The 22,534-nt window shown below is 40.3% G+C and overlaps 1 protein-coding gene across 2 annotated transcripts in view; it reads left to right on the top strand.

Moving 5' to 3' along the window:
* LOC101086051 (signal-regulatory protein beta-1) overlaps positions 1–22,534 on the top strand; it is a 48,038-nt gene that overhangs the window by 18,295 nt on the left and 7,209 nt on the right. For both annotated transcript variants that reach the window (XM_045053797.1, XM_045053796.1), the window contains exon 4: positions 16,375–16,725. In XM_045053797.1, the coding sequence (XP_044909732.1) occupies positions 16,375–16,725 (351 nt within the window). The remainder of the gene's footprint in view (positions 1–16,374; positions 16,726–22,534) is intronic.

The following is a 22,534-nucleotide window of genomic DNA, read 5'->3' as shown; positions in this document are numbered from 1 at the left end:
GTTAAGCGTCCGACTTCAGCTCAGGTCACGATCTCACAGTTTGTGAGTTTGAGCCCTAAGTGGGGCTCTGTGCTGACAGCACAAAGCCTGCTTGGGATTCCCTCCCTCCCTCTCTCCCTCTCTCTCTCCCTGCCCCTGCCTCTCTCCCTCTGCCCCACCCCCATTTGTGCACTCCCTTGCTCTCTCAAAATAAATAAACTTAAAAAAAAAGAATTACTACATTAAAAATACAGCAGACACCTTAATATAAGACTTAGTTAAGATATCTTAGCATGGATAATCTGTCAATTCAGAGAAATTTATTTAAAAAGTTAGTTTTCTTTACCCCTGTTTTTTTCATTGGTCAAAAATATCTCGAACAAGCCTAATAATCAGTAGATGCTCAACAACTATCTGCTATTAACAATGACAGAAAAAGCGAAGAAAATACCGTCACATGCTACAACGTGGATGAATCTTGAGGACATTATGCTAAGTGAATGTGCTAATCACATAAAGACAAATTCTGTATGATTATACTGATAGGAGATATCAAGAGTAGTCAAACTCACCAAGACCGAAAACAGAATCACGGTTAATAAGAGCTGGAGGGAGAGGAGAATGGGGGTTGTTGATGGCTACAGAGTGTCAGTTTCATAAGAAGAAAAAGTTCTGGAGATCTATTCCAATAATTCCAATGATGGACTGTACTGAACTGTACTCTTAAAAATGGTTAAGATGATTTTAAAAACACACAGTGGAAAAGGACACAGAGGTTCAACTTCACTGAGTCGGCAAAACTGGCTATATGACTGTTTTTATATCTAGTGAGTAATGTTTGTGTGAGTGATATAATTCAGATTATATCTCTCTCTCACTGTAATATGTGACTTGGTGGCAACGTTTTGGGGGAAGAAATCTAGAGGCTTTTCCTATCCCAACTAACCGAGGCTATCATGACTGATCTAAAAGAACCCAATAATTACGCATGACCAAATTGGCCTAGGTTAGTTTGAAACAGTATAGATTTTTTTTTCTGGCAACTTGAAATGTTATTAATCACAGACCAAACAGAAGCAACTATATCTATCATTATCATTTCATAACATGACATGTGATGTCATGTAATGACAGTGATAGTAGTGATTAAAAGCTTTAATGCCAAAGACATGTAATAAAGAGCAATCCTTTAAGTGAAATAAGTTTAGGGTTTTTTGCTCGGTTTTACCAAGATATAGTCGACATACAACATCATTTTTATGTGAGGGGTACAATGTAATGATTTGATATATGTATATATTGCAAAATGATTACAATAAAGTTGAGTGAACATCTGTCACTTCACATAGTCACAAACTTTTTGTCCCCAGAACTTAGTTAACTCATAACTGGAAGTTTGTATCTTTTGACCACCCTCACCTCTTTCCCCCACCCCCAAGGCCTCACCTCTGGCAACCACCTATCTGTTTTCTATATCTGTGAGTTTGTTTTTTTTTAGATTCCACATACAAGTGAGATCACAGTATGTGTCTTTCTCTGACTTATCTCAGCAAAATGACCTCCAGGTCTACCCATGTTGTTGCAAATAGCAGGTTTTCCTTCTTTTAATGGCTAATTAATATCCCATTATACATTGTGATATCTGTTAACATTTTTGTTATCCGTTCATCCATTGATGGACACTTAGGTTGTTTTCCGGTCTTGGCTATTGTAAATAATTCTGCAATGAACATGGGAGTGCAGACACCTCTTCAAGATAGTGGTTTCATTTTCTTCGGATATAGGCCCAGAAGTGGAATTGCTGGATTATATGGTAGTATAATATGTGATATATGATAAGATATATATGGTGCTGGACTATATGATAGTCATATTTTTAATCTTTTGAGGACACTCCGTACTCTTCCACGGTGGCTGCACCAATTTACATTCCCAAAAATGATGGACAAGAAATCTCTTTTCTCCACATCCTCACCAACACCTGTTAGCTCTTGTCTTCTGACAGCCATTCTAAGATGTGTGAAGTGATATCATTGTGATTCTGATTTGCATTTCCCTGGTTATCAGTGATGCTGAATACCTTTTTATGCACCTGTTGGCCATTTGTATGTCTTCTTTGGAAAAAAAAAAAAAAGTCTGTTCAGTTCCTCTGCCAATTTTTAAATTGTACTATTGGGTTTTGTTGTTGTTGCTTGGGGCTTTTTTGCTATTTAGTTGTATGAATTCCTTTTATATTTTGGATATTAACTCCTTACCAGATTTGCAAATATTTTCTCCCATTGATAGCTTACCTTTTCATTTTGATGATGGTTTCCTTTGTTGTACAGAAGCTTTTCCATTTGATTCAGTCCTACTAGTCTATTTTTACTTATGTCACCATTGCTTTAGTATCAAATCCAACAAAACATTGCTAAGACTCATGTCAAGGAGTTTCTTTCCTGTTTTTTTTTCTAGTTTTATGGCTTTAGGTCTTATGTTCAAGCCTTTAATTTATTTTGAGTTGATTTTTATACATGGTGTAAGAGAATAGCTCAGCTTTATTCTTTTGCATGTGGCCATCTATTTTTCTGAACACCATTTGGTGATGAGACTATTCTTTCCCCGCTGTATATTGTCATCTTTGTCAAAACGTAATTGACCACATATGCATAAGTTTATGGATGGGCTCTCTATTCCATTCCATTGTCCCTTCCATTGCCTATTCCATTCCATTGTCTATTTTTATGCCAATACCATACTCTTTTGATTACTGTAGCTTTCTAATACAGTTTGAAATCAGGAAGCATGATGCCTCCAACTTTGTTCTTTTTCAAGCTTGCTTTGGTTATTTGAGGTCTTTTGTGGTTCTGTGCAAATTTTGGGACTGTTTGCTCTATTCATGAAAAACGCCATTGGAAAATTGACAGGGATAACCTTGAATCTGTGGATTGACTTGGGTAGTATAGGTACTTTAATTATATTAATTCTTCCAATCCATGAGCATGGACTATCTTTATATATGTCTTCTTCCATTTCTTTCATCAATACCTTACAGATTTCAGCATATAGATCTTTCACCTTTTTGGTTAAGTTTATTCCTAGGTATCTTATTCTTCTTGAAACAATTATAAATGGGATTGTTTTCTTAATTTCTCTGATAGTTGGTTATGCTTACATAAGATATTTGTATATGTTGATTTAGTACCCGTGGCTTTACAAAACTCATTTATTCATTCTAATAGTTTTTTGGCAAAGTCTTTAGGATTTTCTGTATACAATATCGTGTCATCTGTAAATAGTGACAATTTTACATTTTCCTTTCCGATTTGGATGCCTTTTATACCTTTCTTACTCAATTGCTCTCGCTCAGATTTCCAATACTATGTTGAATAAAAGTGATGAGAGTGGACATCCTTGTCTTGTTCCTAATCTTACAGGGAAAGATTCCCTGTTGAGTACGATGTTAGCTGTGGGCTTGTCATCTATGGGCTTCATTATGCTGAGGTACTTTCCCTCTGTACCAGATTTATTGAGAGTAAATGATAAATCCTTCTTGTCTAACATGTGGTTTAGATCCAAAGCTCTTTATAGATTTTTTTCTCAGGATGATAGATCTATTGTTGAAAGTAACATAACGAACTTCCCCACCATTACTGTATTGCTATCTACTTCTCCCATCAGGTCTGCTAATTTTTGCTTTAAATATTTGAGTATGCCTGTGTTGGGTGCATAAATATTTACAAATGACCTATCAATTCTTGTTGGGTTGACCCTTTATCATTAGATAATGACCTTTGTCTCTTACTAGAGTCAATCTTTGGCTTAAAGTCTATTTTATCTGACATGAGTATAGCTACCCCTGTTTTTTGTTGTTGTTGTTCCATTTACACGGAATTTTTTTTATCCTTTCATTTTCAGTCTCTGTGTGTCCTTAAAACTGGAGCAAGTCTCTTGTAGGAAGTATTGAGTTGGTTTTGTTTTATACCCATTCATCCACTCTATGTCTTTTGATTAGAGAATTTAGTGTCTTGAGGTCCCTCAGATCCTCATAAACTGTAAGCTTTTTCACAACCTTTCAACATACAGTTGGGAAAACACATGGATTTAGGAGTATTCTTTTTTTTTTTTTAATTTCCTTCCCAAAAAATACCAATAAGGTGAACTTTTAAATAAGGTGAACTTTTAAAATATTGCCAAATTAAGAAATACCCTTTGGCACAAAGGTAAACCTAAAATATTTTTATTTTGTACAAACTCTAGGAAAAAAGGGGGTAAGTCTGAAAGAAGAGTAGTTGAGTAAGTTTAAATATATATATATATATATATATATATATATATATATATAATATAAATATATATGTAGCCATATGTATAATAGATACTTCCTTAAAATTAGTACAAATAGATCTTGAGTATGTCATTCATTGGAGAAATATCACTTCACATGGCAATATGTTTTTATGGGTCATTTCATAGATTGCTCAAATTCACATATTGCTGACTTTTCACTTTGGACTTTTTCTATCTTCACTTTGGGGACAGGAACTGGGAATGGCTCCTTGAAAGGGGAATCGGCTAATAGCCCAAATATTAATAAGTATCTTTTCTCATTTATATGCTTAATATTTTATACATAAATGGTAGAACTTTTGTTTTAAGCTCATCTATTGGTTTTGGAGAAACCAATCCCTTAATTTGAAGACATCCATTCAAATACTTTTCATCCCAAATAAGAAATAAAGAAGGAAAATGAACTTCTCAGCTACAATTTCCAAGGAATCACTTCCCTCACACTAAGGAAGTTCATCACCCCTGCCCTAGAAATCCCTCCATGGAGGCTCTCTGACTCAATGTGAGGGACAAAGGTGTCTATTGTGTCTGTCATGTCTAAAGTCCGCTTCCATTTTCTGCCTCTGACAGCCAAAATCTTAGCTTCTGGCTGATCCAGAAAAAAGTCTCAGCAGTGATGAGGTTTGTCCCCAGATGCCCTTTATCTCTTCAACGGAAAGGAGGTCATTCTACTCTCTGGAGCCCCAAGCAAAATGAGTCTCTCCAGGCCTACACATACCTCCCATCACGGACTAGAGTGTGACTGGGCTTGCCAACAGGGACCTGAGTGGCCACACAAACCAGTCTGTAACCATATTCCCCACACTGGACGTCAATGAGTAGTTGTGGTCTCCTGTCAGAGCCTTAAGCTGTATTTGGGGGATGCCAGAGCTAAAGGAGAGGTCCTGTTTATCACCCTCCCTTAGATCTTGCTTCTTGGAACCCAGGCAAAGGGAGCTGAGTTCCACGTACAATAACTCCACATTCCCCAGTATTTGGGGAGGTCTGAACTGAGACCACCAAGCCCAACAATGCAGTTCTCTTTGTTCTCTCAGCAAACCTCCCTTGTACCCTCCTTTTCAAATTCACATCAGGAAATCCTGTGAGAATTCAGAAAGCTGAGCTTCCCAAGCATTGTTTCACACCCAGTCACCTTCCTGATTGTCTACTACCCCAGGGATATAATTCATGAATCCTGTTAGGGCCAAACAAAAGCAGGCAGGCTGATCGCACCACCCTGATTTCAGTTTGGTCAGCTCCCTGCTGCCCCTTTCTTCATGTCTTAATGCCATTTAGCTGTCTGCCAGTTCACAGTTCACCCACTAAGTGTTTATTTAGTGTCTCCCATGTTCCAGTTCATCCTCATACCCTGATGCAGAAGGAAAGTGCTATCCTCCTCTCTGAATGCTGGTTTCCTTCCCTTCATCCCATATGGCAACGAGATCTGTAATTTTCATACAGTCGGTGCCAGTACATGTTGCTGAAAGAATATGTGATGAGACCCCACCTTGACGTAGTACAAGAACCTAAGGCTATCTTGGGCTAAAATAGGGTATGTGATTCCCAATTTCTTTCCAGGAACTTCAGGTGAAGAGCTCCAGGTGAACCAGACTGAAAAGTTAATGTTGGTCAACACAGGAGATGCTGTCATTCTTGGCTGTAACATGTCTACTCTATCCCCAGCAGGGAATATCTTGTGCTTCAGGGAGAATGGGCAGGAATGACAATTAATCTATAGTTTCAATGGGAGCCACCTCCCCAGACTAACCCAAGTGGAAAACACAATGGTCAACCAGACGACTCCATCTGCATCAGTGATGTGTTGCCTGGATATTCTGGCACCTACTACTGTGTCACATTAAGAAACGGGCATCCTGATGAGCATGTGACGGGTTCAGACACCTACGTGTATGTAAATGGTGATACAGACTGATGCACTTCTGGGTTTGTAAATATCAACTTTTAAAAATATACATGCACCAAATCATTGCTCTACACTGGATACAGTGCCCCTTCATCTACAAACAACCCCATAGGCTAGTAGTATTCTACAGATGGCCCTACTGATCGACCATTCTACAGTCCTGTGCCCAATATTGAATCAAGTCATGTGGACCGGTCCCTGACAACCAACTCCAAAAAAAAACCAAAAAACAAAAAAAAAACACCTGGTGACATTTGGCAAGGGAAACTCCCACGTAGGAAGACATCCGGTAGGCAAAATGCAACTACAGTGTGCACTGCAAGATCCAAAAGTGAGAAAACCGAGAGCTTGATGGATGACTGGCTTTCCTAAGTTGAGGAGATAATCCTGGGAAGACAGCTATCCACTGAGTCTCTTTTAACCTATGCCCTGAGACCCAATTTCCATTCACTGACCCTTGTAGCCACATCTTATCTTCCAGACCCAGGACAAAATCTCAACATAGCAGAGTTTGCGCCCTAAACCCAAAATCACCTGAGCCAAAACAAAGGGATCCACAGGGAGGCAACCTCTACAAGCCTGCACAATTCCACTCCCCCGTTTCTAACTGGAATGTCATTGGGGCCTGGTGGCAGGTCCCTGAAGGATCACCTCAATGCAGTCAAGGCATATCCTCCACACAGGAAGTGAGTGAATGAGTGTGGTCTCCTACTATGGCTTCTGGGGAACCATGAGACCAACAGGAAGGTCCTTGTGTGCCACCCACTCCCAGGTCTTGTTTGGAAAAGCTGTCCTGGAGGGGTTGACTCACTCTCCTCACACTTGATCCTTCCCTGGTCTGCCCTCTGCTGTTCTCTGATTCTCTGAGGACAAGCAGTGTTTCCTGCTTCTTCCTACTCTCTGAGTTAATTCCATTAAAGACAGTGAGATTAAGGTATCCATCTGTTCTGCTGGGAAAACCAGTCTTCCCCAGTCATGTTCTCCTCAAGTCCACCCACGTTCTAGGCCATCCAACTGGGCATGGAACATTTACACATTTCCCTCAAGCTAGAACATGTGAGTGTAGGCAGCCTACCTGCCATTCTCTCTCAGCCTCCCCAGCCAGGAGTTCCCTCGTCTCTCTAACCTGTACCTCACCCCATCAGTGACGTTGATGGTTTGCCAACCTGAAAGGAGAGATAGTACCAGGACCTGACACAGCGCGTGGTAGGGATGTTGGTGGCAGTGGGTGTCGGGGGTCAGTCGTGGACCCTTCAAAATTGACAAGGTCCCTTGAGGCTCTACTCTCTTTTGTTGGGAAGAGGAAACTGTCTCTCTTTTCTATCTTGAGAGAGAAGCAGAGGAACCACACCCTGCCTGCATGCACATATAGTAATCCTAAATGCCCCCCCCCAATTCTTTAGGTTTGCTCTCTCTCGACTTCCCCTTTCTCCATACCTGTCAGCACTAATATCTCCACAAATTCCGTGGCTGCTCACCCTTCAGAAAAGAGATGTCCTCCTCAATATCTCTCGTAAGTCTTCTATAGGTTTTAGAATACAGATTTTTCACCTCTTTAGTTAGGTTTGTTCCTAGGTACCTTATTGTTTTTGGCGCAATTGTAAATGGGATCACTTCCTTGATTTCTTTTTCTGCTGCACTGTTATTGGTGTATAGAAATGCAACAGATTTCTGCACATTGATTTTATATCCTGTAACTTCACTGAATTCATGTATTAGTTCTAGCAAATTTTGGTGGAGTCTCTCCTGTTTCCTACAGAGTATCATGTCTGCAAATAGTGAAAGTTTGACTTCTTCCTTGCTGATTTGTATGGCCTTTATATGTTTTTTGTTGTCTGATTGTTGAGGCTAAGGCTTTCAGTGTTTTGTTAAATAATAATGATGAGAGTGGGCATCCTTGTCTCCTTCCTGACCATAGGGGAAGAGCGCTCAGTTTTTCACCGTTGAGGATGATATTAACTGTGCGTCTTCTGTATGTGGCCTTTATGATGTTGAGGTATGTTCCATCTCTCCCCAATTTGTTGAGGTTTTTATCAAGAAGCCATGCTGTATTTTGTCAAATGCTTTTTCTGCATCTATTGACAAGATCATAGATTCTTATCCTTTCTTTTATTAATATGAGGTATCACGTTGATTGATTTGCAAATATTGAACCAGCCCTGCAGCCCAGGGATAAATCCCACTCGATCATGGTGAATAATTCTTTTAACGTATTATTGAATTCGATTTGCTAGTATCTTGTTGGGAATTTTAGCATCCAGGTTCATCAGGGATAATGGCCTGTAATTTTTTTTAGTGGGGATTTTGTCTGGTTTGGAATCAATAATGCTGGATTCACAGAATGAGTTTGGAAGCTTTCCTCCCATTTGCAACAATTTGAGAAGAATAGGTATTAACTCTTCTTTAAATGTCTGGTAGAATTCCCCTGGTAAGCCATCTGGCCCAAGACTTGTAGTTGGGGGATTTTTGAGAACTGATTTAATTTCTTTGCTGGTTATGGTCCTGTTCAAATTTTCTATTTCTTCCTGTTTCAGTTTTGGTAGTTCGTGAGTTTCTAGAAATTTGTCCATTTCTTCCCAATTGTCCAGTTTGTTGGTATACAATTTTTCATAGTGTTCTCTTGTAATTGTTTTTATTTTTGTGGTATTGGTTGTGATCTCTCCTCTTTCATTCATGGTTTTATCTATTTGGGAACTATCTCTTTTTGATAAGTCTGGCTAGGGATTTATCAATTTTGTTTATTCTTTCAAAGAACCATCTCTTAGTTTCACTGATGTATTGTAGTGGGTTTTTTTATTTCCATATCATTTATTTCTGCTCTAATCTTTATTATTTCCCTTCTGCTGGCATTAGGCTTTATTTGCTGTTCTTTTCCTAGCTCCTTTAGGTGTAAGGTTAGATTATGTATTTGGGATTTTTCTTGCTTCTTGAAATAAACCTAAATTGCAATATACTCTCCTCTTAGGACTCCCTTTGCCGCATCCTAAAAGGTCTGTACTGTCATGTTTTCATTTTCATTGGCTTCTATGTTTTTTTGTTTCTTCTTTAATTTCCTAGTTAACGCTTTCATTCTTTAGTGGGATGTTCTTTAGCCTCCATGTATTTGGGAGCTTCCCAAATGTTTCTTTGTGGTTGACTTCAAGTTTCATAGCATTGAAAGATATTGAAAAGGACACAAAGAAATGGGAAAACATTCCATGCTCATGGATTGGAAGAACTCACGTTGTTAAAATGTCTATACTACCCAAAGCAATCTACACATTAATGTAATCCTTATCAAAATACCACCAGCACTCTTCACAGAGCTAGATCAAAAATCCTAAAATTTGTATGGAACCATAAAAGACCCTGAATTGCCAAAGTAATCCTGAAAAAGAAAAACAAAAGTGGAGGTATCACAATTCTGGATTTCAAGCTATATCACAAAGCTGTAGTCAACAGGACAGTATGGTACAGGCACAAAAACAGACGCATGGATCAATGGAACAGAATAGAAAACCCAGAAATGGGCCCATAGCTATGTGGTCAACTCATCTTCAACAAAGCAGGAAAGAACACCCAATGGAAAAAAGACAATCTCTTCAACAGATGGTGTTGGGAAAACTGGATGGCGACATGCAGAAGAATGAACCTGGACCACTTTCTCACACCATACACAAACAAATTCAAAATGGATGAAAGACCTAAATATGTGTCAGGAAACCATCAAAATCCTAGAACAGAACATAGGCAGCTACCTCTTTGACCTCAGCCAGAGCCACTTTTCACCAGACATGTCACCAAAGGCAAGGGAAACAAAAGGAAACATAAATTATTGGGATTTCATCAAGATAAAAATCTGCAGAGAAATAAACAATCAACAAAATGAAAAGGCAGCCCATGGAATAGGAGAAGATATTTGCAAATAACATACCTGGTAAAGGGTTAGTATCCAAGACCTATAAAGAACTTATCAAACTCAACACTCAAAAAACAAACAACCCAGTTAAGAAACAGGCAGAAGAGTTGAATAAACACTTTTCCGATCCTGGGAAGATGGCGGCGTAGGAGGACGCCGGGCTCACCGCGCGTCCTGCTGATCACTTAGATTCCACCTACACCTGCCTAAATAACCCAAAAAACCGCCAGAAGACTAGCAGAACAGAGCCTCCGGAGCCAAGCGCAGACGAGGCCCACGGAAGAGGGTAGGAAGGGCGGCGAGGTGGTGCGCGCTCCACGGACTGGCGGGAGGGAGCCGGGGCGGAGGGGCGGCTCGCCGGCCAAGCAGAGCCCCCGAGTCTGGCTGGCAAAAGCGGAGGGGCCGGACAGAGTGTGTTCCGACAGCAAGCGGGACTTGACATCTGGAAGGTTATAAGCTAACAGCTCTGCTCGGAGAACAGGAGGGCTGGAGGACAACGGGAGGGAGAAGTGTTGAGCCCCGGAGGACAGAGCTCAGCTTGACAGGGAACAAAGGTGCTCGCCAGCGCCATCTCCCTCGCCCATCCCGCAGCCAAAATCCCAAAGGGAACCAGTTCCTGCCAGGGAACTTGCTCGCTCCGCGCAAACACCCAACGCTGTGCTTCTGCGGATCCATCCCTCAGGCGGGTCTGACTCCCTCCCGGTGCCGCAGGGCCCCTCCCGAAGCGGATCTCCGAAGGAAAAGCGAGCTGAGCCTGCCCCTCCTGCCCCGTGCACCTTGCCGATCCACCCCAGCTAATTCGCCAGATCCCCAGCACCACAAGCCTGGCAGTGTGCAAGTAGCCCAGATAGGCCACATCACCCCACAGTGAATCCCGCCCCTAGGAGAGGGGAAGAGAAGGCACACACCAGTCTGACTGTGGCCCCAGTGGTGGGCTGGGGGCAGACATCAGGTCTGACTGCGGCCCCGCCCACCAACGCAAGTTATTCAAGACAGCACAGGGGAAGTGCCCCGCGGTTCTGCACCCCTCCGGGGACTATCCGAAATGACAAAACAAAAAATTCCCCTCAAAAGAATCTCCAGGAAATAACAACAGCTAACAAACTGAGCAAAAAGGATTTAAACAATATAACAGAAAGTGAATTTAGAATAATAGTCATAAAATTAATCGCTGGGCTTGAAAACAGTATAAAGGACAGCAGAGAATCTCTTGCTACAGAGATCAAGGGACTTAGGAACACCCAGGAGGAGCTAAAAAATGCTATCAATGAACTGCAAGATAAAATGGAGACAACTATGGCTTGGATTGAAGAGGCAGAGGAGAGAATAGGTGAACTAGAAGATACAATTATGGAAAAAGAAGAAGCTGAGAAAAAGAGAGATAAAAAAATCCAGGAGTATGAGGGGAAAATTAGAGAACTAAGTGATGCACTAAAGAGAAATAATATCTGCCTCCTTCCAGAGGAGGCAGAGAGAGGGAAAGTTGCCAAAGGTGTACTTGAAGAAATAATAGCTGAGAACTTCCCGGATCTGGGGAAGGAAAAAGGCATTGAAATCCAAGAGGCACAGAGAACTCCCTTCAGACGTAACTTGAAGCAATCTTCTGCACGACATATCATAGTGAAACTGGCAAAATACAAGGATAAAGAGAAAATTCTGAAAGCAGCTAGAGATAAACGTGCTCTAACATATAAAGGGAGACCTATAAGACTCATGACTGATATCTCTACTGAAAATTGGCAGGCCAGAAAAGAATGGCAGGAGATCTTCAATGTGATGAACAGAAAAAATATGCAGCCGAGAATCCTTTATCCAGCAAGTCTGTCATTTAGAATAGAAGGAGAGATAAAGGTCTTCCCAAACAAACAAAAACTGAAGGAATTCGTCACCTCTAAACCAGCCCTACAAGAGATCCTAAGGGGGATCCTGTGAAACAAAGTACCAGAGACATCACTACAAGCATGAAACCTACAAACATCACAATGACTCTAAACCCATATCTTTCTATAATAACACTGAATGTAAATGGATTAAATGCGCCAACCAAAAGACATAGGGTATCAGAATGGATAAAGAAACAAGACCCATCTATTTGCTGTCTACAAGAGACTCATTTTAGACCTGAGGACACCTTCAGATTGAGAGTGAGGGGATGGAGAACTATTTATCATGCCACTGGAAGTCAAAAGAAAGCTGGAGTAGCCATACTTATATCAGACAAACTAGACTTTAAATTAAAAGCTGTAACAAGAGATGAAGAAGGGCATTATATAATAATCACAGGGTCTATCCATCAGGAAGAGCTAACAATTATAAATGTCTATGCGTTGAATACAGGAGCCCCCAAATACATAAAACAATTACTCACAAACATAAGCAACCTTATTGATAAGAATGTGGTAATTGCAGCGGACTTTAACACCCCACTTACAGAAATGGATAGATCATCTAGACGCACGGTCAATAAAGAAACTAGGGCCCTGAATGATACATTGGATCAGATGGACTTGACAGATATATTTAGAACTCTGCATCCCAAAGCAACAGAATATACTTTCTTCTCGAGTGCACATGGAACATTCTCCAAGATAGATCACATACTGGGTCACAAAACAGCCCTTCATAAGTATACAAGAATTGAAATCATACCATGCATACTTTCAGACCACAATGCTATGAAGCTTGAAATCAACCACAAGAAAAAGTCTGGAAAACCTCCAAAAGCATGGAGGTTAAAGAACACCCTACTAAAGAATGAGTGGGTCAACCAGGCAATTAGAGAAGAAATTAAAAAATATATGGAAACGGGTGCCTGGGTGGCACAGTCGGTTAAGCATCCGACTTCAGCCAGGTCACGATCTTGCGGTCCATGAGTTCGAGCCCCGCGTCAGGCTCTGGACTGATGGCTCAGAGCCTGGAGCCTGCTTCCGATTCTGTGTCTCCCTCTCTCTCTGGCCCTCCCCCGTTCATGCTCTGTCTCTCTCTGTCTCAAAAATAAATAAACATTAAAAAAATTTTTTTTAATAAATAAATAAATAAAAACCCTCGAGAAAGTCGGGATAGAAGGAACATACTTAAAGATCATAAAAGCCATTTATGAAAAGCCCACAGCTAACATCATCCTCAATGGGGAAAAACTGAGAGCTTTTTCCCTGAGATCAGGAACATGACAGGGATGTCCACTCTCACCGCTGTTGTTTAACATAGTGTTGGAAGTTCTAGCATCAGCAATCAGACAACAAAAGGAAATCAAAGGCATCAAAATTGGCAAAGATGAAGTCAAGCTTTCGCTTTTTGCAGATGACATGATATTATACATGGAAAATCCAATAGACTCCACCAGAAGTCTGCTAGAACTGATACATGAATTTAGCAAAGTTGCAGGATACAAAATCAATGTACAGAAATCAGTTGCATTCTTAAACAGTAATAATGAAGCAACAGAAAGACAAATAAAGAAACTGATCCCATTCACAATTGCACCAAGAAGCATATGGGGTGCCTGGGTGGCGCAGTCGGTTAAGCGTCCGACTTCAGCCAGGTCACGATCTCGCGGTCCGTGAGTTCGAGCCCCGCGTCAGGCTCTGGGCTGATGGCTCAGAGCCTGGAGCCTGTTTCCGATTCTGTGTCTCCCTCTCTTTCTGCCCCTCCCCCGTTCATGCTCTGTCTCTCTCTGTCCCCAAAATAAATAAACGTTGGAAAAAAAAAATTAAAAAAAAAAAAAAGAAGCATAAAATACCTAGGAATAAATCTAACCAAAGATGTAAAAGATCTGTATGCTGAAAACTATAGAAAGGTTATGAAGGAAATTGAAGAAGATATAAAGAAATGGAAAAACATTCCGTGCTCATGGATTGGAAGAATGAATATTGTCAAAATGTCAATACTACCCAAAGCTATCTACACATTCAATGCAATCCCAATCAAAATTGCACCAGCTTTCTTCTCGAAACTAGAACAAGCAATTCTAAAATTCATATGGAACCACAAAAGGCCCCGAATAGCCAAAGTAGTTTTGAAGAAGAAGACCAAAGCAGGAGGCATCACAATCCCAGACTTTAGCCTCTACTACAAAGCTGTCATCATCAAGACAGCATGGTATTGGCACAAAAACAGACACATAGACCAATGGAATAGAATAGAAACCCCAGAACTAGACCCACAAACGTATGGCCAACTCATCTTTGACAAAGCAGGAAAGAACATCCAATGGAAAAAAGACAGTCTCTTTAACAAATGGTGCTGGGAGAACTGGACAGCAACATGCAGAAGGTTGAAACTAGACCACTTTCTCACACCATTCACAAAAATAAACTCAAAATGGATAAAGGACCTGAATGTGAGACAGGAAACCATCAAAACCCTAGAGGAGAAAGCAGGAAAAGACCTCTCTGACCTCAGCCGTAGCAATTTCTTACTTGACACATCCCCAAAGGCAATTAAAAGCAAAAATGAACTACTGGGACCTTATGAAGATAAAAAGCTTCTGCACAGCAAAGGAAACAACCAACAAAACTAAAAGGCAACCAACGGAATGGGAAAAGATATTTGCAAATGACATATCGGACAAAGGGCTAGTATCCAAAATCTATAAAGAGTTCACCAAACTCCACACCCAAAAAACAAATAACCCAGTGAAGAAATGGGCAGAAAACATGAATAGACACTTGTCTAAAGAAGACATCCGGATGGCCAACAGGCACATGAAAAGATGCTCAACGTCGCTCCTCATCAGGGAAATACACATCAAAACCACACTCAGATATCACCTCACGCCAGTCAGAGTGGCCAAAATGAACAAATCAAGAGACTATAGATGCTGTCGAGGATGTGGAGAAACGGGAACCCTCTTGCACTGTTGGTGGGAATGCAAATTGGTGCAGCCACTCTGGAAAGCAGTGTGGAGGTTCCTCAGAAAATTAAAAATAGACCTACCCTATGACCCAGCAGTAGCACTGCTAGGAATTTACCCAAGGGATACAGGAGTACTGAAAGGGGCACTTGTACCCCAATGTTTATAGCAGCACTCTCAACAATAGCCAAATTATGGAAAGAGCCTAAATGTCCATCAACTGATGAATGGATCAAGAAATTGTGGTTTATATACACAATGGAGTACTACATGGCAATGAGAAAGAACGAAATATGGTCCTTTGTAGCAACGTGGATGGAACTGGAGAGTGTGATGCTAAGTGAAATAAGCCATACAGAGAAAGACAGATACCATATGTTTTCACTCTTATGTGGATCCTGAGAAACCTAACAGAAACCCATGGGGGAGGGGAAGGAAAAAAAAAAAAAAAAGAGGTTAGAGTGGGAGAGAGCCAAAGCATAAGAGACTGTTAAAAACTGAGAACAAACTGAGGGTTGATGGGGGGTGGGAGGGAGGGGAGGGTGGGTGATGGGTATTGAGGAGGACATCTTTTGCGATGAGCACTGGGTGTTGTATGGAAACCAATTTGACAATAAATTTCATATATTGGAAAAAAAAAGAAATAAGTAAATCAAAGAAAGACAAATATCATAGGATTTCACTCAGGTGGAATTTAAGAAACAAAACAAATTAATATATGGGAAGGGGAAAGGAAAGAGAAGAAAGAGAAATAAACCACAAGAGACTCTGAATGATACAGAAACACTGAAGGTTGATGGAGGTAGGTGGGTGGGAGATGGGCTACATGGGTGATAGGTATTAAGATGGGCATTTGTTATGATGAGCAGTGGGTGTTATATCTAAGTGATGATCACTGAATTCTACCTCTGAAACCAACAGTGCACTATATTTTAACTAACTCAAATATTAAATAAATAAATAAATAAATAAATAAATAAATAAATAAAAGAGATGAAGGTCAATCCCAAATGCACTGTAAGTATGAGGTGGGCAGAGGGTACTTGGACCCATCTCCAAATGTGATCTTTGGCATTTAGATGGGGGAGGGACTAGTCTCTCTCCATGAACACTACCAATTCATAATCCCAGAACCTCTTCCTCCCTGTCTTCTTACCTTGGTTAGGGGCTGAGACGTGGAACTGGGGAGGTGACACATCTGATCCCCTGCACTGACCCCCCCCTCAGTCGGTGAGGTCAGGAGCTTCCACCACTTGCAGAGGCCCCTCTAAACTCAGCGTGTGCGTGCTCCCATGTGGCATTAAAAGAACTAATTAATGAATGAGGTCCGACCATGATCTGGATCCAAGTTCTCTCCCATCCTCTCCAGGTCAGAGCATGGGAAGTAAGAAATGATTTTGAGTTTCTTTGCAGGAGCCTCACATGAGCTATTCCAGGTGCAACAAGCTGAGATGACACAGACTGTATCGACCGGAGACACAGTCACCTTGAGTTGCAGGATACCAGATTCATTCCCCAAAGGACCTGTCTTATGGTTCAAGGGAACTGGGCCACACCGGGAATTAACCTACAATTTCAAAGGAAGTATCTTTCCCAGAGTAAAAGAAATTGGACGCACCACCAAAGCTGGCAACACAGACTTTTCCATCCACATCAGTGAAATCTCTCTTTCAGATGCCGGCACCTACTACTGCGTGAAGTTCAAGGAGGGGAAACCTGACAAGGAGTTCCAGCCAGGTCCGGGCACCCAGGTGTCTGTTATTAGTGAGTATGTCTCCTCTACCCCTTGTTTTATGATATATTATTTCAGTTACAATATCCTCCATTCACTGAGCAGTTACACTATGCCAAATATTATTATTACACACAGTGACCTTGTTTAATTCTCTCAGCAACCTGTGAGCTAAATATTTTACAGGAAGGGAAACTGAGAGTCCGAAAGATTAATGGAATGGTGAGGATTATTTCTTTTGACTCCTAAACATGTGACCCACCCCGGATAGCTAGACTAAACCTATTAAGATGATGTCACGTCCCCTAGCAGTGGTTGACGCAAATATGGGAGTGTCTTAAGCCAATTTAGGTGTATACAAGAAATGGACAGGCTTGTAGAGAAACCTGGGAACTGATGAATTCTCTTTCCTATTGCATGAGGACAAGGAATTGTGATACCCATGTGCTCCAGAGAGACATCATCTCATCATGAAATGAATCAGTTGAAAATTCTGCTCTAGAGGAGTGCAGAGAAACGTAGAGTATGGGTTGACACCAGTGCATGCCCATATTTTCTTGGTCCAACGCCACCTCTGGACTCCCAGTTCTGAGAGAGAGAACATTTTGTTAAGTCAGTCTGCTTAAAGTCAGCACTGTCCTAAGGGTTTTCAGGTGATAAAGGTCCATAGCCACAGATTGTTGAAATATAACTGCATCAATTCCTCTACTTCCAAATCTTAATTTTTCTCAGTGTTTGCTACTCAAGTTGCCCTCTAAACTCTGAGAAATATCCAGCATGAGAAATTATTAAACTGGAAAGAGTATAACACTATCATTTATCAGGCATCTATCATAGCCAAGTACTTTTCCCATATTACTGTATTTACCTGCATAGCAACTTGAATATAAGGATGCTTGTCCTTACTGTACAGATGAGGAAACTGAAATTCAAGGAGATCCGTGGGTACAGATAGTAGAGGAAAGAGGTGAGGTTGGTCTGGGCTCTCTCTAGCATGCTCTACATAGTCGTGAAGAACCTCCTTTACAAGGGCTAAGAACCAAATACATTAGTTTAAACCAAAAACAGAAGTTCAAATGATCCTACAGTTGAGAAGGATTCTAGATCCCTCCAAGGCAGAGCTTTAGGAATCAAGCATTAAAGGGAATAGTGTCCCCAAGATTCTTATTCTCTAAAATTCTCTCATCTCTATTCATCTCTCCCCGGCTTTGTTCTCATCTGGTACAAATGGCTCTTCTCCATATGATGAGGAAAATCAACGAAAAAATTTAATATTCACTCACCCAGCTTAGCAGCCAGGATGGAAAGAGAGTTATCTTCCTCCCAGCCTCCACAAATGAATCCCAGGGAATCATTTGAAATTGCCTTTCCTGTGTCATATGCCCAACATTTTCACTTACTCTAACTGCAAGGGAGAGGAGGCACTAGGTAGGGAATCCATCACTTGGTAAAAAAAAAAAAAAAAAAAACAAAAAAACACTAACCAGACTGAAAACAACATAGGTCCGCCACCAGGTCCAAATCCCTCATGTAACATATGAGAAAGTGCTGACAGCACAGAGCCTGCTCGGGCTTCTCTCTCTCTCTCTCTCTCTCTCTCTCTCTCTCTCTCTCTCTCTCTTTTCTCAAAATAAATAAACATTATATACAGATATACATGTATATGTATTAAAATTTTTTAATACGATGCTACATGGGAAAATAATGCGAAAGAAAGGAGTCAAGGATAAAGAGGGGAACAAAAAAAAAGAGATGAGAAATACAGAAAACAAACAGTAAAATAGCAGACGTAAATCTAACTATATTAATACAATTAAATGTGAATGGATTAAATATTCTAAACAAAATGCAGAGAGACTGTCATGCTGGATTTTTTAAAAAGATCCAACTATATGCTATCTACAGGAGATACACTTTAGATTCAGTGATACAAACGGACCGAAAGTAAAAGAAAGCAAAAGATGTATCGCGCAAAAGGCAACCACAAGAAAGCAAAAGTAGCTATACTAATATCAGAGAAAATAGACATCAAAACAAAAAAAAATGTTATTTGAGATTAAAAAGGGTCATTTTAGGGGCGCAGTGGCCCAGTCGGTTAAGCGTCCGACTTCAGCTCAGGTCATGATCTCGTGGTTCATGAGTCGCGTCAGGCATCTGTGCTGATGGCTCAGAGCCTGGAGCCTGTTTCAGATTCTGTGTCTCCCTCTCTCTCTGACCCTCCCCCGTTCATACTCTGTCTCTCTCTGTCTCAAAAATAAATAAACCTAAAAAAAAAATAAAAAAAAAATAAAAGAGTCATTTTATGATGATAAAAGTTTCAATCCATCAGGAAGATGAGACACTTATAAACTCATATGTTCATAACAACAGACTACCAAAATATGTGAAGTAAAAATTAACAGAAATAAAGGGAAAATAGAGAATTCAACAATAATATTTACAGACTTCAATATTTCACTTTTGGAAACAGATAGAACAATTATGCAGAAAACAACCAAGGAAACAGAGGAGTGAAATACTAATATAAAGCAACTAGCCCCAACAGACAATTGTAGAACACAACCATCAAATATCAGCAGAATACACATTCTTCTCAAATGCACATGGAACATTCTCCAGGATAGATCATCCAATAATCCATAACACAAAACTCAGCAAACTTAAGAGAATAGAAATAATACAAACTATATTCTCCAACCACAATGGAATACAATTAAAAATAAAACTAGGAAGGGACGCCTGGGTGGCTCAGTCTGTTGAGCGCCCGACTTCGGCTCAGGTCATGATCTCACAGTCCATGAGTTCGAGCCCCGTGTCGGGCTCTGTGCTGACAGCTCGGAGCCTGGAGCCTGCTTCGGATTCGGTGTCTCCCTCTCTCTTCCTGCCCCTCCCCTGCTCGGGCTCTATCTCTCTCTGTCTCAAAAATAAATAAAAACATCAAAAAAAATAAAAAAAGAAACTAGGAAGAAATATGAAAAACTTACACATGTGGAAATTAAACGGTACATTCCTAATCAATGGGTTATAAAAGAAATCAAAAAGGAAATCATGAAATACTTTTGATGAATGAAAATGGAAAAAATATGCAAAAACTTCTGGATACAGCTAACAACGTGCTTAGATGGAAATGTGTAGCTGTAAACATCTATAATTCTTAAAAGGTGATCTCAGATCAATAACATAACTTTCCACCTAAAATACTTGAAAAAGAGTAGCAAATTAAACCTAAAGAAAAAAAAAGAAGGGAAGAAATAGTAAAAGTTACAATGGCAGTTAATGAAATAAAGAATAGAAAAATAAAGTCCATTAAAGCTAAAGTGGCTCTTTGAAAAGATCAACAAAATTGGCAAACCTTTGGCTAGATGGACCAGAAAAAAGAAAAGAAGACAAATTACTAGAATCAAATGAAATAAGGGACATTAATAGTGACCTTCCAGAAATAAAAAGGCTATACAGGAATTCTATGAACTACTGTGTGCCTGTTAAACTGGATAACTTAGATGAAATGGACAAATTCCTAGAAAGGCAAAAAAACTACCAAAACCGACTCAAGAAGAAGGAGTATTTGAAACTATCAATCACAAGAAAACACATTAAGTTAGTGATCACAAAAGTCCCCCGATATCAAAGCCAGGCAAGGACATCACAAAGACAAAAATACGGACAAACATAGCTCATGATTGTGAACACAAAGATCCTCAGTAAAATACTACCAAACTGAATCCAGTAACACACAGGAAGCATCATACACCACGACCAAGTGGGATTTATCCCATACGTGCAAGCTTGTTTGACTAGCCAAAGATTGATTAATGTAATAAACCATATCAATATAATAAAAAGAAAACCACATGATCCTCCCAAGAGGTACATAAAAAGCATTTGACAAAATTAAAAACCCTTTCATTATAAAAATACTCAACTAGGTCATGATCTTGCCGTTCCTGAGTTCAAGCCCCGCATCGGGCTCTGTGCCGACAGCTTAGAGCCTGGAGCCTGCTTCAGATTCTATGTCTCCCTCTCTCTCTCTCTCCCCCTCCCCTGCTCATGCCCTATCTCTCAAAAATAAATAAATACTAAAAAAAATTTTTTTTAACTCAACAAACTAAAAATATAAGGCAACTTCCTCAACCCAGTAAAGGGCAAACATGCATAACCCATAGATGACCTCACATTTCATGGTGAAAGGCTGGATGTTTTCCCCATCAGTTAGATCAAGAACAAGACAAGGATGTCTGTTCTCATCACTTCTGTTCAACATGGTACTAAATGTTCCAGCCAAGGCAACTAGGTAACAATAATAATTTTTTTATAAGAAGATTTTTTTAATGTTTATTTATTTTTGAGAGAGAGAGACAGAGCATGAGTGGGGAAGGACAGAGAGAGAGAGGGACACACAGAATCTGAAACAGGCTCCAGGCTCTGAGCTGTCAGCACAGAGCCCGACGCAGGGCTTGAACTCAGGAACAGCTAGATCATAACCTCAGCTGGAGTCGGAAGCTTAACTGACTGAACCACCCAGGCGCCCCAATAATAATTTTTTTAAAGGACATCTAGGGGCGCCTGGGTGGCGCAGTCGGTTAAGCGTCCAACTTCAGCCAGGTCACGATCTCGCGGTCCGTGAGTTCGAGCCCCGCGTCAGGCTCTGGGCTGATGGCTCAGAGCCTGGAGCCTGTTTCCGATTCTGTGTCTCCCTCTCTCTCTGCCCCTCCCCCGTTCATGCTCTGTCTCTCTCTGTCCCAAAAATAAATAAAAACGTTGAAAAAAAATTAAAAAAAAAATAATAAAGGACATCTAAAGTGGAAAGAAGCAAAATTACCTCTATTCACAAATAACATGATCTTGTATTTAGAAAATTTCTAAGAATACACACACACTCACACACACACACACACACACACACACACACACACAAACCTTAAAACTATCGAATGAGGGGTGCCTGGGTGGCTCACTCGGTTAAGCCTCCGACTTCGGCTCAGGTCATGATCTCGCGGTTTGTGAGTTCGAGTCCCACATCGGGCTCTGTGCTGACAGCTCAGAGCCTGGAGCCTGCTTCGGATCCTGTGTCTCCCTCTCTCTCTGCCCCTCCCATGCTCATGCTCTGTCTCCCTCTGTCTCTCAATAATAAATAAATGTTAAAAATAAATAAATAAATAAACAAACAAACAAACAAACTACCAAATGACTTCAGCAAGGTTGAGGATACGAGATCAATATGAAAATCAATTGTATTTCTATATACTTAAGATGAACAATCTGAAAATGAAATTAAGAAAATAATTATTTTATCATAATGTCAAAAAGAAAAAATATTTAGGAATAAATTTAATTTAAAAAGGTGCAGCTGTGAACTCTGAAAATAATCAAACACTATTGAAAAGAATTCAGATCTACTAAATAAACGACTCATCTGAAAGGTTGTAGATCACAATAGCTCTCAGTAACTGTTAGGACAGGCAGACAAATGGTTAGTAAGGATACAAAAGATTGGATCAGTATGATTAACAAAGTTGACCTACTTTACATATAGAAAGCACTACACCCAACACCTGGAAAATATATATATATATTTTTTAAGTGCATGTGGAACACTGACCAAAATTAATCATGTGCTGGGTCACGAAGCAAATCTCAACAAATTTCAAAATATTGAAATTATATGAATATGTTTTCTGGTCACAGTGGAATTAAACTATCAATCAATTCCAAAAAGATCATTAGAAAATATAAGAAAATTTTAGAAATTTAAGAAAATAACCAGAACAAACCATCTAAAGAAATTACAGTGGAGGGGCGCCTGGGTGGCTCAGTCGGTTAAGCGTCCGACTTCGGCTCAGG

This window comes from Felis catus, chromosome A3 (assembly GCF_018350175.1).
Source record: "Felis catus isolate Fca126 chromosome A3, F.catus_Fca126_mat1.0, whole genome shotgun sequence".
Lineage (NCBI taxonomy): Eukaryota > Metazoa > Chordata > Mammalia > Carnivora > Felidae > Felis > Felis catus.
The sequence above is the reverse complement of the archived record's forward strand: the minus strand, read 5'-3'. Positions and strand labels throughout refer to the sequence as shown.